This window comes from Onychostruthus taczanowskii, unplaced genomic scaffold, assembly GCF_017590055.1.
Source record: "Onychostruthus taczanowskii isolate IOZ18803 unplaced genomic scaffold, ASM1759005v1 scaffold32, whole genome shotgun sequence".
NCBI lineage: Eukaryota > Metazoa > Chordata > Aves > Passeriformes > Passeridae > Onychostruthus > Onychostruthus taczanowskii.
The window spans coordinates 2,329,163-2,345,868 of NW_024500572.1; the positions used below are offsets into that span (position 1 = coordinate 2,329,163).

Sequence of the window (16,706 nt, forward strand, 5' to 3'; positions counted from 1 at the left end):
GCGGAGGGGAGGGAGGGCAAAGATGGCGGCTGTGAGTTAGAAAGCGGCGGGCGGCGGGGCCGGCGGCGGAGACTTCCAGGAGCCCGCGGGAGGATCGAGTGCGACAGAGAGTAAGTCCCGCGCCGCCCTTTTGCCTTGCGCCGCGCCTGTTTGGCCGCCTCTGCCAGCTCCCCGCGTTGTGGGGCCGCCGCGGGGGTTTCTTCCCCTCAGCTCCTCACCGGGGCCCGCGGCGGCGGCGCGGGGGTGTCCGGGGAGGACCCGTTGTGCTGGGAGCGGCTCCGCGCCTCCCTCTCTCCCTCAGCCCGGGAAGGCTGCGCGGCCGCCCCCGCAGGGGTCCCGGTGGGCCGGGGGCGGCGCGGCGGGCGGGGTAGGCGCCGCCGCCGCCCCGGCGCAGCCCCGCAGAGCCCCCCGGGCCGGCCCGCGCCTTTGTGCGCTCTTTCCGCGGCCGCTGATTGTTGAGGTTGGAAATGGAGAAACGAGGCGGGGGGGATGGGGGGGGGGGTGTTTGATTTATGGTGCCGGAGCGGCTCCGAAAGGCGCCGTGAGACGGAGCCCTCCCGCCCTTCCCCGGGATCGCGGTGCTGTTGGAGGGATCTTTAAAGAGGTGAAGGTCTGGGAACAAAAAGTCGCGCATGGGACGGGATTGCGCAGCCGATTCTGGCCCAACCCGGAAGTTTATGTCGGGAACACGTGTCGGTGGGAAGGTGGCGGGGCAGCAGCCGCCGACCCCCCGCGTCTCCCGTCGCCTCCCCCGGGGGCTTCCCCGCCCTGCCGAGCCCTCAGGGGCCCCGCTGCTCCCGGGGAACTGAACCGCGGCCACAGACACGGCCTCAAAGTCCAGGGACTCTTAACGAGCGCGCCTCAAACAGAGGTTGCTAGGGTGAGTAATAGTTTAACGTAGAAATGCTCCTACAGTCTGATGGGGAAGAGGCCTTTTGGGTTTTTCTGCTGGTTTTTTTTTGGTTGTTTCTGTATTATTGTTAGCTGACCAGGTTCCACGCTGAATTTGAGAGTATAAATTAGAACTGTTGTACTTTCTTTCAGGTACTCATAGGCTGGTTCTACGTGTTTGATACCTGTTAAAGATGAGGCAGATTTTGTGAATGCTTAAAAATAAAACCCTTGAATTGATCTGGTAACTCCAGAGTGAGTAAAAAAAAAAAAAAAAATTTAGTGTGATCAAACGGCACAGTGTGAAGTTAGGAATTAACTCAGTGGTAGACTATTTGCCTTTAGACTAGCAAGGGTCTGTCTGGATTAAAATTATTTAAAAACATACATTAATGTTTTGTAAGCTGCCCTCCCCCAAAATGAAAATCTGTAGTTGATGTTGTAAAGCAAGAATTGTGTAACAGTGTGACATTTGAATTGGTATTCTGTATCTCCCTCACTGCCATGAGATGTTATATTTGTATGCAATCTTAATATTTAGAAATAAAACGTGGGCAGTTTGTCTTTTTGTCCAAACTACTCTGTAAAAGCCACTGTAAAAGCTGTTGAAGCAGGTCGTGGATATCTGCAATGGTGCTTTGAGACACACCTGGAACTGCCTCCCAGGCTGAAACTAAGGATCCTGGTGCTCACATGCTGCTCTTTTTCTTTGAGATTTTACTTCTTAAAAACTTTCACCGCTGGCCAAATTACCAGCTCCAGCCTTTTAGTCTGAAAGCAGATTTCATGCCAAATTATTGCGTTGTTAAGTCTTTTAATATTTTCAGAACTTGTGCATTTCACATTTGCAGACTGTGTGATTTGGCAGTTGTAAATTTTGTAGCACAGTCATTAAAAAACATTGAGGCACATTTGAAGCCCACAGTTCCCTGAAGTGTCCCTCGTGTCCTTGAAAGCTTTGAGTGGTAACCAGCCTTGGAAAAATGGGAATGACTTTTCCAGGATCTGAGTTAACTTACGGTTTTTGTGAGAACACCTTTGTACGTGTGAATGCAAAATTAACTGCTAGTCTTGAGGTTAAGGCATGGAAGCATGAGTGAGTTCATTAATTAGGGCTTTGCTCTTTGATTGGATGGTGACTTGGAGAGGACCAGAAGGGGTTGGGTTGGTTGAGGTTTTTTTGTTTTTTTTAACTGTTACCCAGGTTGCCTTCTGGAGACAAAAGCTGTGAAATGAGCAGATCCCACGTGGCTATCCAGAGAATCCTGTTGGGTGGGATGGGGCTCAGCAGCCCTTACACCTCTCTCTGAGAGGCTGCAGAGGGAAATGTGAAATTTTCAGGTCAGTAAGAACTCATGGTTTAGACAGGCAGAAAATTTTCAGGGCAGAGCTGCCTTGTCTCTACAACTCCAGTATTTGTGTGATATTTTAAATGGCTTCCAGTACAGCTCAGGTGGCAGGTATTCCCCAAAAAGGCAGTGGGAAAACCTTTCCAGTGCAAGAACAGAAGCTGCTGGATGCAGTTTGTGTCCCAGGCAGGCATTAACAACACCCAGCTCTGCAGCTGGGTGCAGCACAGAGCCCAGGTGTCCCAAGGGCCTGGGAATAGCAGTGCCTGCTCTGTTGGGATGTTTGGTTTGGACCAACTTATGATACTGTAATTGATTATGGTTTTTAAATAAGCACTAAAGGCATGCAGTGTTACAATGTGTAACTCACAGACCTGAAAATCAGAAGGCTTTTCATTGTTTGGGGTTCTACCATTATGTTTCTCAGGGGAAACAGAGCAGGTTGCTCGACATGTGTTTTAGGATCTTTTTTTTTTCTTTTCTTTTTTTTGTTTTGTTTCTTTGTATTTAAGCTAAAATGGAAGGAGAGAGAGAGCCAGGTTGGCATGGATACATGACATGATATTAAACATGGCATTCTGGTTTTGTATCTTTAAATCAGGAATTATTTACATAATGTGCAGTGAGCACAAAACTGCCTCTTTCTCAAAGTTTTAAGCTATGCTCTTGGTCAGGAGAGCACCTTACAGAAATGTTTGGTGTGTTTTGGTAGCCCTTCTTGAAATAGCAGCAGTTTGTTTTTCTTTATGCAAAGAAAGTAATTAAGATATTACTACTTTTGAAATGTTACAAATACGGGGTTTTTTAGTTTCATTGAATAGGCTGATTCTTGCTCAGTGACATTGCACTACCTCACTAAACATAGACAATCTTATCTGCAAGATTCTACATGCTCAAAACAGTTCTTTGAGTGATGAAATGCTCAGGGAACAGCTTGTAATATTCACAACTTTTTAATAAGTATTTTCTTTCGGAGATTTTGAAGATGTGGCAAACAGGTCCTTATATAGTATTGCCAAGGCTGAGCTGCAGAGCTTGATAAAGTCACTTTCACTTGTGTTAGCTGAGGAGCCTCCTACCTTGCAAGATTATGGAGCTGGTTCAGCCTGATAATGTTTTAAGCTTAACCAGCATGTGCTACATAGAATAAAATGTTATCACAATGCAGCTTCCCCTATATATCTTTTCTTCCTCATTTAATTTCCTTGCTAAATTAAAATGAGGAGGGTGGGCAGCATCGGTGCTTGGAAGTTGCACAAAGCCTAAAATTGGTGCTAAGTATTCAGTGACTTCTAATGTAAAAATTCTAGAAGTTCAGAATTCCTTTTGTTCCAAACAATGCAGCTTTGTTCCTACTGTACAGAAACAAAATAAGTGAAACTAGTCAAACTTTCATTGTCCAAACTGACAGACAAACAATTGCTGTTGTTTTACTGAGCTTTTTGCTGGGTTGTGAGCAACCATGAATTTTTAAGACTTAAAATTTGGGGTATCAGGAGAGGGGTGCAGCTGGGGGATTTCTTACATGAAAACAGCCTCACTAGAAAGGGATGCTTCTAAACTGGAGGTATTTACTCTGAAATTGTAGGAATTGCTTTGCTAGTTTCTATCACCAGTCATTTACTGAAAACTTTGATATGAGCAGCTAATTCATTACTGCTATGAATTGGTTTTTTTCTGAACTTTGAGACTTTAAGGTCTCAGCCATCATGTTTTTAAAGGTTAAACATGAAGAGGTCAGTGGCATTGTGGAAATGTTAAACTGGACTTGAAACAGATAGAATGGGTCGTGACACCATTGTAGGGTGCCTGGGGAAGATGTGTTTTTTGTGGTGTTGGTGTGGGTTTTTCTTCTAGCTTTGGTTTTGCTTTGAGTCCCAACTTCACAGAAAGGCTTTTCATTCGTGTATTGTGAAAGCAGGCTAAGAGTTCTTGAGTCGTTTTATTTTCCCTTAGTTGTGTTAAGTGAAAAGCCCCAAGCTTCTTCCTTTTTGTGCCTCTATTTAGTCTAGTCCCTTAACTCTCAACCAAGTTTTAGTCATATCTTTGTTTAGCAGTGGGGTGATCACAACTCCATACAGACTAAAGAACGACTCAACTGATGGTTTTTCTATTGTACATTTATGCATTTTAGTTTATCATACAGCTTTGAGCAAAGGTGTTGCCCTGTGTGGAAGGGTGCTCATGCCTCTTTCCCAAATGGATACTGTGCAGTTATGATTTTAAAGTGTTTTGGAGCTGTTTTGATGGGGTGACCTGTGTTAATTCCCCTTCTGTAGAGAAATTAATTTTCACTAGCTGCTCTCAAGTGCTGAACACCAAAAGTACTGATAAGCAAAATTTCATCTGCAGACTTAAACCTTTCTTCCCTCAGCTGTTTCTGCTTAGTAAACAATGCTGCAAGCTTCTAAACTTGGATGTGATGGTCACTGTTAAGATTTTAGTCTGATGAAAATTAAGTATTTATCCTACCTGATTAGTGTATCTATCTAGTCCCCTTTTTTGAGAGAGGAAGCACAATCTTTCTGGAATGAAAGGTGAAACTACAAGTTAGGTCTTACCACTTTTGTTGACCCATTCAGGATTCTGGGAGGCAGGCTAGTGGGTGGTGACATCCTTTAATGGTGCTGCAGTATCAATTAAGTGTGCTAGATGACTTAATACTTCTTAATATTTTCTGTACCTCATAGCAACAGACAAGGCCATTCTGCCAGTTTATTTGGTCACCTCAAATGCCTTTAAGAAAGAGGAGTCTGGTTCTGACAAGCAAGTGGTGTTTGGGGCTGTGTGTAGTCAGTAGCAGTCCCACCAGTTGTTTGTTGCTTTGATGTTGTTTGGAGCATCTTTAAGGCTTTGATACATTAAAATGTATCTTCCCCTTGTCTCGGTACCTTGCACTTGTGGTGCCCCATCTCAGCATGAATCCACAACCAAAAGGTTTCTCCCTGCTATTGTACAGACTAAAACTGGGAAGAGTAAGAACTAAGTGCCTGAGGCTTAGCTTATTACAAGAATTACCTGTTCTGCTAAAAGTGCTGAGGAATATGTGTCACCAGCCAGCTGGATGTGGCTCAGCTGTGCATGTAGAAGGGCTAAGCAAGGGAATGCTGTTCTGGAGTCTTGTGAATGAACATCTAAAATGCCAGCTAATAATGTTGTCCTCTTACCTATTTAGAGTAGGTGTTTGGCTTCATTGGGTTTCAGTGTTTTATTCCCAGTGGGTGTTAAGAGGTGTGGAGGGTGAGTGAAATTAAGATCTGCTTTAGGTATATTTTAGACTGTATAAGCAACAGCTCAAGTTCTGTGAAATAATTTAATTTTTTTCTTAATACTAAGGCAGATGGGTTTCCTTCTTAAGCAAGTGAAATGTGTTATCTCCTCTCTTCATCTTTAAATATGGAGTATTTGGCTTTTTAATAAGTTTTTATGCTGTCTAGAATAGCTTTTTGAAATTAGTTTTGCTTGTCCTACACATAAAGGAGTCTGTGACCTGATGTTAGTGTCCTATTTAATAAGCAGTTACATACTTTAATAGTGGCACGTTTGTTCTCTCCACCATGCAAAACAATATTTCTCCAGTGAATGAATGTAACCTAATGTAAGGGCAAGCAAGAAATTAAAGCTTTCTTTATAAGCTCTTTATCACTAACTTGTTACAAGATAAAGTAAATGAGTTTTAATTGTGCTTCCCTCGTGCAGTTGCTTCACTGACAAAAGATGGATCATTAGCATAACATGGTCTCACCATTTCTGCTCTTGGTATTTCTTGTAATGCTTGAAATGTAGTGCCTCAAAGACTAGAAAAGGTGTCTTAAGTTTATGGCTGTGATAGCATTTTGTGTAGTAAATTATTTAATTCTCCCTGCTTTTAAATGTGGTGGGTATGTTGAAAAGCCTACAAATAAGCAAAAGAGCCAGAGCACATCTAGAAAATGAAACTGTGTACAAGAGACTGCACCATGAATGCCCTTAAATCCAGGAAATGGAGTTGTGTGTGGGCAAAAAAAAAATCAATTAAATGTATTTGTATTTACAGTTTCTTTTTTTTTCTTTTTTTTTCTTTTTTTTTTTTTTTTTTTCCTCAGAGATGGTGGAGCCAGGACAAGATCTGTTGCTTGCTGCTTTGAGTGAGAGTGGAATCAGTCCAAATGATCTCTTTGATATTGACTCTCCAGATGTGGTTCTTGCAAATCCAGCACCAACTCCAGCTGTTCAGCAGGTTAAAACAAGAACAGGAATTTGTCAGAGCTTGGGTTTGCTGGGATGGAGGGGTTAAATGAGGTGGTGTCCATGGCAAGTGGTTGAAGCATGTGGAGTTTTCTTAAGTTTCTTGCTTCATTGTACTGAGATTGGAAAATAGCTTTGTGAATTAATTTTAAACTTCCATACAAAAAAGCAATGTCAAACACTTGAGGTCAGTACAGACAGAAATATGCTTAATTCTGGGCATGACATGGGGGCATAATGTAGGGTATCCATGGACAGCTCTCATGTCATTGGGATCTAGCTGCTCTACAGTAAAATGCATAAAAAGTGTAATGAAATACCATATTTAATCTCCATGATGGCCTTCACTGTGCCAGAGTGTGGCCACTTGAGGCACAGACTGGGAACAAAAGCCTGAAGGTTTTACTCCTGCTGACTTGTTTGTGTTCTTCCCCGCGCAGTCGGTGCCGCTCAGCGCGCTGGAGCTGGGCCTGGAGACTGAGGCTGCAGCTGCTGTGAAACAAGAACCAGAGACTGTCTCCACTCCAGCCTTGTTAAATGTTCGGGTAAGAGCTGAGCTGCTGCTCCAGGCTTTGGGTGGGGAGGGGGCTTAACTCGGGGTGGGCACCAGCTGCCCGCAAAGCTGCTTTATCACTACTCCACCTCAGTTGCACAAAGGCTAAAAAACCGTGGTGAAAGACTCATGGGTTGAGGTAAGGACAAGGAGATCAGCAATTTGTCATGGGCAAACCAGACTCCACTCGAGGAAATTAATTCGTTGCCAGTTAACAATCGAGGAAAATGAGAAAGAAGAACAAATCTAAAAATACCTTCTTCCCACTCCTTCCTTTGTCCTGGGCTCAACTTCACTCCTGGCATCCATGTTCCTCCAAGGGCTGCAGGGGAGTCCCTGCTCCAGCACCTGGGATACCTCCTCCCCTTCCTTCACAGGCCTTGGTGTTTGCAGGGTTTTCTCACATACTCTCACTCTCCACACATGTGAGAGTATGTGAGAAAACCCTGCTGATGGTGCAGCAGTATTTGCCTGTTGTTAAACAAATACCTTCTCACAGGCACTCCAGTGGCACTGACTGGCCAAGCCTTGGCCAGCAGTGGGTTGGACTGGCTTTATCAGATATGGGGGAAACTGTAGCGGGTGATGAATTTTTCTTTTTTCTTTGCTTTACCTTAAAATAAAATCTAAAAAAAAACCCCTGAAATATGTACAGTGTATTAAGAGGTACTGTTGCAACACAAAATAATTACTCTGGCACCTTCAGCATGTTATTTAAAGACATTTCAAGTGTCTTTTAAAAACTGGTGTATCCTTTGTGCTAACTGAAGTCTAATAAAGTTTTGACTTTTTACTGAAAATTTCCCTGCTTCTTTGTTGCCAGCAACCACCATCCACCACAACCTTTGTGCTGAATCAAATAAATCAGCTTCCAACTCTGGGGACGACAATAGTGGTGACGAAAACGACGCCTGTCACGACCTCGAGGCAGACGATCACCGTAGCAAAGATCATCCAGACCAGCACAACCACTCGGCCCTCGGTGGCAGCACCAGCAGTTCGCAATGCCTTGACCACTGCACCTTCCAAGGACCAGATTCAGCTGAAAGATCTGCTCAAGAACAACAGTCTTAATGAACTCATGAAATTGAAGCCACCTCCTAATATTGCCCAACCAGTAGCAACAGCAGCAAGTGAGTTTTCTTTCTTTGTAATTACAGTGTTTATTTAAGTAGTGAAAGAACATAAGAGCTTTGCACATCGAGGATTTTCATTGATAAGTACAATATCCTGGTAAAATGAATTCAGGAAACCTGATAAATTTCATTCTGACTGTAGTAGCGTTAGAATTCAGGATGAAGTAGTATGAAATAACAGAGTTAAACAATTAAACTCTTGATTTATGGCATGGAATGAGGAAAATGACAGATTGCAGCTGGAAAATTGGTGAAATTATTTTGTGAACATTACTGAAGTCTATTAGCTGTGTTACTGAAGTCTCCACCAGTTCCTGTTCCAGTGTGTATTTGGAACTACAACAAACTAGTACTGTTTGCTGTTTAGCATCTTCCAGACTAGATTTGTAGCACGTAAGGTGTTTGTGTGAATTGTCTCCTGCAAAAGGAAAATCTGTCCCTTTGTTTCATTGGAGACATCAGATCTATTAAGAAATTAAGTCCTAAAAACTTGATGTTTATTTTCCTGTTACTTCTGAATTGCTACAGTAAGTTAAATGCCACAAGTTCTTTGTTATCACACTCCAAATCTTCATTTTGTGATTTCTTCCATAATATTTCCTTGTATGTTATTTCTAACATGTGGTCAACTTGTATAAGGAAAAAGCTGCATGTGTGTGTAACTAACTCAAGTTTTTCTGATTTTAGCATGAGGTTAAGATCAGACTAGTTCAGTTTGAAAATATCTTCAGTGCTGTTTATTTTTTTTTTCTAAAAGATACACAGCCATTTTCTGGATTTGTTATTTTCATTGTCTCTGAAACAAGCTTTGCTGATTTTATAGGTGTGGTTGGCATAACCTATTTTTCTGTATGCAGAGAGAGTGCAGTGCAGGAGCTGTCTGTTAGAACTGAAACAAAAAGCAGAATGTCCCTCTTTGTGTCATTGCTTTCTCTTAGGGAGTGGTTGCCAAAATCCAAGTTGGGACTTGAACTGAAGTTCGGCAGGGAGTAAAGGAGGGGAGAAAGCAGAAGGGGATAAGTCAGTGCTTTTAAATCAAGTGAAAAATCAAAGCACAGAATAGGTGACACCAACACACAGAGTGGCACAGCTGCAGAAAACAGTGCAATCTGTAGCTTCTGTGTAAAGTGAAAAGGAGATCTGCAACCTCTAGAACTGCATTCCTGATCTTATTTGTGTTCCTGTGTCTCTGGATATTTTCTTGTGTTTATTAAAAAAAATGACAAATACTTGTAGAAAAGAGAAGCTCTTGAAAGGAAGATGGTCTTTTCATATAATTCAGGCAGCAGGAGTTCTAGATGGGAAAATATTAAGAAGTTAAATTATGCAATGTCTTTGAGGAAAACATTTATTTGTGCAAGTGCCCTAATTGTTTTTAGAGGCAATTATGCTAAGTTTATTACGTGCATTGATATGATGGAATCTTGACAGCTGCTTTCAACATTTTGCATCCATCCTTATGCAAATTATTTTAGTTGTGTACTGAGCCCTATTTCTAGTTCCTTGCAAATGTGACTGAAGACAGGAAAGTTAATAAATGTTCTTCTTAAAGGATTGTGTTACAAATCTGTTCTTGAAGCATCATTGTGTTCCTGGATACTTGAAACTTCTCTTTCAGCTCCATTAATAGAGCAGCATGTTAATGTCAGTTGATGTTTGGAGGGAATTCTGTAAACCACAGCTTTTCTTTTGCAGCTGACCTAAGCAATGGTGCAGTGAAGAAGGAGGCTTCCACAAAAGAGGTAGCAAGAATATGGATAAATGACATTAAAATGAGAAGTTTTTCACCGACTGTGGTAAGTGGCACAAATGATTAATTTGCCAAACCAATGTGTTGCTGGCCATGAACAGTTGTGGCCAGTTCCAGGAGTTACTCATGCTTGTCTCGTGTGTGGTGGAACTGTCAAGTGCATCTGTTTGTTCAAAAGGTCAGTTGCTCCACAAGATGAAACTTGGGTAGATGAGTGAAGTTAACAGCTGTGCTGAGCTTAGATAGTAAATGACAATTTCAAGAAATTACTGTCCTTAGCAGAAGCTGGTGTGGGCCAAGAAGGGTGTGGCTCTGATTAAAGGTGATCAGCATAGCATTTCCTCTGGGCTAAAACACTTTCTTTTAAAATCACTAGCAGTGAGGAAACTGAAAGCCTTCCCCCTAGTATGGCTGTGCTTCTGGGCAGTTAAATTGAGGATGTAAATTGAATATCGTTCAATTTCCTAAATGTAATAAAATTACATTCTGATGCTGTAAACATTTGAGTTTTGGCATCTTCACTGATAGCTAGAGTCAGGCTGATGTTTGTTTGGGAAGAACTGTGCTCCTCAGTGACTGCCATACAGAAGGGGTTTTTCAGATCACTTCTTTTGTATTAAACATTAGTTGTGGAAGATATAATTTAATTTTTCATCTGTTGAGTGCTTTACAAATATTTACATATTTACATTGGTCAGGGTCACAGTAAATGGGTAACTGTTGGGTTTCAGAGAATACTGGACAGAAGTGACTATTTAACTATAAAGTTGTGAAATGAGTGTGGAACTTAGGAGACTCCAGGGGAGTACTTGAACATTAGTGTTGTCATGTTTTCAAGGCAGTTTCTTTAAGTCATAGTCTGGTTTTAATATGCAGTAAGAAGAAATTCTTTTTAATTCTGCTGATGTGAGTTTGGAGTGCTTGATCTCCTTGCAAAGAAGAGGAAGTTGCCTGAGTTAGTGCCTTTAGGGGGTTGTTCAGAGTGTAAGAAATCTGTTTGTGTTAGTTTCCCAGCAATTCACTGGTTTGTTCCCTACATGTGTTAAAACATTGAAGTGCATGTTTGTCCTCATTTCCTTTCTCATGTTAATTTCCAGGAGATGGAATATTAACAGTGGGCTGTTTGAGTAACACAAGTATTTCTCAATTCTAGAAAGTGCCAGCAGTAAAAGAAGAGGAGGAACCTGAGGAAGAAGATGAAGAAGAAATGGGCCATGCAGAGACCTATGCTGAATATATGCCAATAAAATGTATGACCTGATCTTCTGTTACATCAAAAGGCTGAATGCTTTGAGAGTTAATTTATTTACTCTTGTGTAATTACTAACACAAAAGATAGATAGTGTCTGAAGTTAACAGGACCTGAGTACATTGTGGGTTTTCCTAGGAAATTTATCTTCTGTAACACGTGGATTTGGAAGATAAGTGGATTTTTAAATAGGAGTTCTTCAGTATCACTGAGCAGTATTTGTTTCACAGATATGACTGATGAACCAAAATCAGTCTTTTTTTTACCTCTGTTAAGATGCCTTGTGCCCCAGCAGAGGCAATTTTGTAAAGGAATTCAGTGCTCATTGCTACACTTAGGAATCTAGTTTGAGTCTTTTGGTGTGAAATCACCCTAAGTACATTCTTCCTGCATTGTTCCTGGCTGACTACTTAGGACTGGCTCTTGGTTGTTTTTTGAGTGAATCTTTTACTGCTGTTAATTGCCATCTCCTCTTTTTTCTCTTTTCTTTGTTGTACCCATTGACAACAAGCTGTTATCTTGTTTGCTACATACAGTGACCTGCTGTAAAAGCAAGGCAAAAATTTTGCAGGGAGTTTGTAGCTGAATGGTTAATTTTATTGTTACTGATGAAATCTGTCAGCAATTAAACCATGTCTGTTCTAAATCTTTTCTCCTCTCATTCTGCTTAAAAATGGCACTATATAAATAGTGAGAAGAATGTTGCTTTTGTGATTCTGGCATCCTGAGGCTGCTTCTGGCCTTTTTGGGAAGACAAGGTTCAGACTAGTTTTTCTCAAACAAGTGAAGTACACCAATACTTTAATTTTCTGTAAAGTGAATTTTACCTAATCTCATAAAAATTGTGGGAAGCTGGTGAGAAGAGAAAGTTAGGATTGCAGTTATAAATTCAGATTAATGTGTTCCTTCATATGCAATGCAGTTTAACACTTGACAGATTGTTTCATTGCAACATACTGGTTGTTGATTTCAGCCTTTGCAATCACAATTTTAAGTTGTTTGGGTAAATATAATAACTTGTGCTGCAGCAGCAGAACTCTGTATTTTGTTTTCATCTTCTGCCTTCCTTCCTCTTCTTTTTGCACCAGTAAAAATTGGTCTACGTCATCCCGACCCAGTAGTGGAAACCAGCTCCTTATCCAGTGTGACTCCTCCTGATGTGTGGTACCAGACATCAATATCAGAGGAAACAATTGACAGTGGCTGGTTGTCAGCTTTGCAGCTGGAAGCAATCACTTATGCAGCCCAGGTATGCCAGACATCAGCACAGCTTAAAAGCTAACAGAGAATTTAAGAAGAAAAACTAAAATCTGACAAGCGCAGCTATGTCAGTTTTACAAGGAGATAAAATAATAAGAGCTTAAAGGTTTGAGTTGCATTAGAAGATGGCAGGTGAGCTTCAGCTCAGATAAATGGGAGGTAATACACCCAGGAAAATTTCCTCTAAACCACTTCCATGATGGTGATCTCTTAACTGTCTTAGAACATCTTAGTCATTTTTATTTCCCTGAAGTAATTTAATGGCTGCAGTAGCAGGAGGCTGAGAAAGCCAGCCCTCTTTGACATCCTTGGGAAGGGAATAGAGAGCAGCACTGGTGTTATTTTGCTGCTGGGTTAAACTTCAGTGTGCCAACCCAGATGTGTGTGCAGCACTTTCTGGGGAAGGAGGCAGTGGAGTTTGTGACCATTTTAGTTGTCCTCTGAGGGAAAAGAAGGCTGAGAAAGCCAGCCCTCTTTGATATCCTTGGGAAGGGAATTGAGAGCAGCACTGGGTGTTATTTTGCTGCTGGGTTAAACTTCAGTGTGCCAACCCAGATGTGTGTGCAGCACTTTCTGGGGAAAGAGGCAGTGGAGTTTGTGACCATTTTAGTTGTCCTCTGAGGGAAAAGTTACCTCATGAAAAGAGACTGACACAGCTGGGACACCTGGGGCTGGAAGGGAGAGAAAGGAATGGGAATGAAATCAGGGTTAAGATAATCAAGAAGTGAGTGATATCACACAAAACCTAAAGCAAAGCAGAACTTGGTTACACTGACAGGAGATTGAATCTACCCATTTTAAACCAGAATACTGCATTCCACAGGCTGTGGATGTCTGAGTCTTCCTGCTACTAAAGGCTGTACAGGTGCCTATCAGTGGGTTAGGAAAAGTCACAAAATATTAGACAGATGTTTAGAACAGTTCTGGGTGCTGAGGAAGGAAAGGGGAGGATGGATCACACAATGCAGTTAGGGTGCTGTGCTCTCCCTAAATAAAATCCCCTCTTGCTGCTTCCAGGAGTTTGCTTGGACCACTTGGTCTCCTCCAATAGGATGTTTCTTATGTTTGCTCTTTTCTGACAATCCCCTGTGATGTGTTCTGGAGAATGGGTACAAGTTTTTTGTTCTTTCTCCTACAGCAACATGAAACATTCCTGCCCAATGGAGACAGAGCTGGATTCTTGATAGGTGATGGTGCTGGTGTAGGAAAAGGAAGGACCATAGCTGGAATAATCTATGAAAATTACTTGTTAGGCAGAAAAAGAGCAGTCTGGTAAGTGTGTCAGGATTTGTTAGAGCAGACACTTCAGTGACTCTATGGCTTAAATTCAGGGTCATCTGTCTTCTGACAAATGTTCTAGCAACTGACTGCCTTTTGACCTGCTGTAACTTAGAGAATGTGCTTTGTTTTGTGTCTTCAGGTTTAGCGTGTCAAATGATCTGAAATACGATGCTGAGAGAGATTTGAGAGATATTGGAGCAAAAAACATATTGGTGCATTCATTAAACAAGGTGTGGAAATTTTTTACTATGTACAGTTGAGGCAAACCTTTAGGTATGCTTGTGTGACAAGTTGTGCATGTTGACTGTTTTAAGAGCAAGAATGTACTAATTTCAATAAATTTGCTGTCTAGGTCTTGTTTGACAGGCCTAAATCTTACAAAGAACCACACAGAGCTTTAAGCTAATCATGTAAATAGGCCCCTTGTAGGATTAAGTCTTAGCATGTGTGCTTTTTAAAAAAAAAAACTACACTTCAAGCTACTACTGACACTACTAGCAAAGTATTTTCTAGAAGTTGAAATATTCTTTACATTCTTAAAGCTTTGTAGTATTTGAATTTTTTCCTTTCTATCTCTCAGTGCACATTTTATATGTAATGCATTTTACGTGTAAAACTCGAATAATAGACTTGCTCAGTGATTTATTAAAGCAGCAGTGGTGTGTGCAGTTATTTTTGGAGACACTGCCTCTGCTCTGGATTAGCTGCTTAAATTGTAAAGTGTGATTACTGGTTGAATTCACTGAACTTAAAAGTTTGGTTTAAGTTGGTATTTTTGCTTTGTGAATTCTTAATTTCCAAAATAAGGCTTTAGAAATCATCCCGTTTATGGTATTATGTAAATGCACTTGAGGTATTGGCTCTTAAAGGGATACATTGAAACTAAAATCTCAATTGTATTTAAACTAAGGAAACAATGTAGCCAAAAAATGTGGCTGCTGAGCTTTTGAAGCCTCAGATTTAGTCTTCTTTAAGTCTATGTTTAAATAAGGCCCTGTGTAACCCCTTAACCACGTTGCCATCAGCCGTGCCCTGATCATGATGTGGGGTTGTGGGTGGCTCCAAGTGCTCACACCTTTCAGTTTGAGACCACCAGCATCCCTTCATCATCTGGTAGGTGGGATTGAGGAGGGCTCTCTCCTGATTAATTTCTGTAATTTCTATTTATTGCAGTTCAAGTATGGGAAGATTTCTTCCAAACACAATGGAAGTGTGAAGAAAGGTGTCATCTTTGCTACCTATTCTTCTCTTATTGGGGAGAGTCAGTCTGGTGGTAAATACAAAACCAGATTAAAGCAGCTTCTTCACTGGTGTGGTGAAGACTTTGATGGAGTTGTATCCTTTTTCTGGAATTCATTTGATAATAATTAAATTGCTATTTAAACTTAAGTCTTTAAAGATTTTTAGGTATTCTTTATTTGTAATGGCAATTAGTTGTATGCATGTTCTGACATTACATTTACAATTTTACAAACTTTGTGCCAAACATATTGCCATCAACTTGTTGCCACACAGCTCTGGTACAAGAGTGAAGTTTGGTTTTTTCCTACATCAAACCTATGAAATTAAACAATTGTCCTTAAGAACCCTAAGTTTACATTGATATTTTTAATGGATTTATTTAAATATATATTTGAAGTATCATCAGCATTTTTAAGAACTCCAGTGTGGCAATTTACTAGCTAAATATTTTTCCAAGGTTTTTAGTTAAAATGACCAGTGTCTGGAGTTTACAATTTCCATTGTAAGTAGTTGATTTTCTTGCCTTCTGTTCTAGCTCCTCACTCTGTGCATTAGTGGGACAAAGCTTTTCCTTAATTACAGTTCAGATCGTATTTGACGAGTGTCATAAAGCAAAGAATCTGTGTCCTGTTGGTTCATCAAAACCAACAAAAACGGGTCTGGCTGTATTGGAACTTCAAAATAAACTTCCAAAAGCCAGGGTTGTTTATGCCAGTGCCACAGGTATGTACTGCTGGGTTTGTAATAGATGTTTCTGCATGGTTTTGCTGGCACTGGTACAGATTTATGTTTCTCTTTTTAGGTGCATCTGAGCCAAGAAACATGGCATATATGAACCGTCTTGGAATATGGGGTGAAGGAACTCCATTTAGGGAATTCAGTGATTTTATTCAGGCTGTTGAAAGAAGGTAAAGTTGTAAAGACCTACAGCAGAATGCACAGGGTCGTGGCTGACTGTGCTCCCCTGTTCCTTTTCTTCACTTTCTAGTCCTTTGCAACCATGTCCTGTTGCATAAAGAACTCTGGTTTCTAAATCTAGCAGAAGTGTTATTTATCATAAGTGGTGAAAAATAAGATGTTTCCTTTGTTCACAGAAAATTTTGAGAGCTTTAAAAGCTTTCTGAGAAAAGAGGCCTCTCAAAAATGTGGGTGTTAGGGAAGCAAAATACTTTGCTGCTCCCCATGAAAAGAGCCTGTATTGTAGTGAGTATGCTCAGTGTAGTTAATGGCTCCCTATTTGTAGAAGGCCTCTAATGTTTATGCATTCATCTTAGGCAATTTAACGGGAGGAAATCTTATGCTTATTGGCATAAGAACCCAGTTCAGGGAAATTCTTTGTGCTGTTACAAGGTACTTGGTGTTTCAGAACAAACTAATAATACTAAATGCGAGAGGTCAGTAGAAAAGGCTGCTTTCTGCATTCTGTGGTGGGTGAGCATCTTGCTTTGCCTACTCAAAAAGAATTCTGAACACTTCAGAATGCCACAGTAGGGTTTAGGATACATCTTGTTTACCATCTACATGGTGTGTTTTTTTCTGGACTCTGCAAGTGTAGCCTCTCTTCATTACTGAGTGCATATTAAATAAGCAATAATGAAGTTAGAGCCCCTAGCCTGTGAGTAGCAGTCATCTGTTTTGCAGGTGACTTCTCAAGGTGTGTTGCTGTTGAAGAGAACTGAAGTTACTTACTAATTAAATAATTTTCATATCAGCGTAAATCTGAATAACTTAAATTTGTTTGTATTATTTCAAATCATCAGCAGTTGAT

General features: G+C 40.9%; 1 protein-coding gene across 2 annotated transcripts in view; it reads left to right on the forward strand.

Moving 5' to 3' along the window:
* The first annotated feature begins 3 nt into the window (after positions 1 to 3).
* The window catches only part of SBNO1 (strawberry notch homolog 1), a 31,224-nt gene continuing 14,521 nt past the window's right edge, over positions 4 to 16,706 (forward strand). The window contains exons 1-12 of one of the 2 annotated variants that reach the window (XM_041410295.1): positions 4 to 110; positions 6,326 to 6,459; positions 6,908 to 7,012; positions 7,844 to 8,153; positions 9,852 to 9,952; positions 11,060 to 11,156; positions 12,244 to 12,404; positions 13,554 to 13,687; positions 13,836 to 13,926; positions 14,870 to 15,031; positions 15,526 to 15,661; positions 15,741 to 15,846. In XM_041410295.1, coding sequence (XP_041266229.1) covers positions 6,328 to 6,459; positions 6,908 to 7,012; positions 7,844 to 8,153; positions 9,852 to 9,952; positions 11,060 to 11,156; positions 12,244 to 12,404; positions 13,554 to 13,687; positions 13,836 to 13,926; positions 14,870 to 15,031; positions 15,526 to 15,661; positions 15,741 to 15,846 — 1,535 coding nt within the window. In that variant the 5' untranslated portion in view covers positions 4 to 110; positions 6,326 to 6,327. Of the gene's footprint in view, positions 111 to 472; positions 881 to 6,325; positions 6,460 to 6,907; positions 7,013 to 7,843; positions 8,154 to 9,851; positions 9,953 to 11,059; positions 11,157 to 12,243; positions 12,405 to 13,553; positions 13,688 to 13,835; positions 13,927 to 14,869; positions 15,032 to 15,525; positions 15,662 to 15,740; positions 15,847 to 16,706 lie in introns of those variants that run through there. The other variant, XM_041410294.1, reaches the window with a different exon arrangement.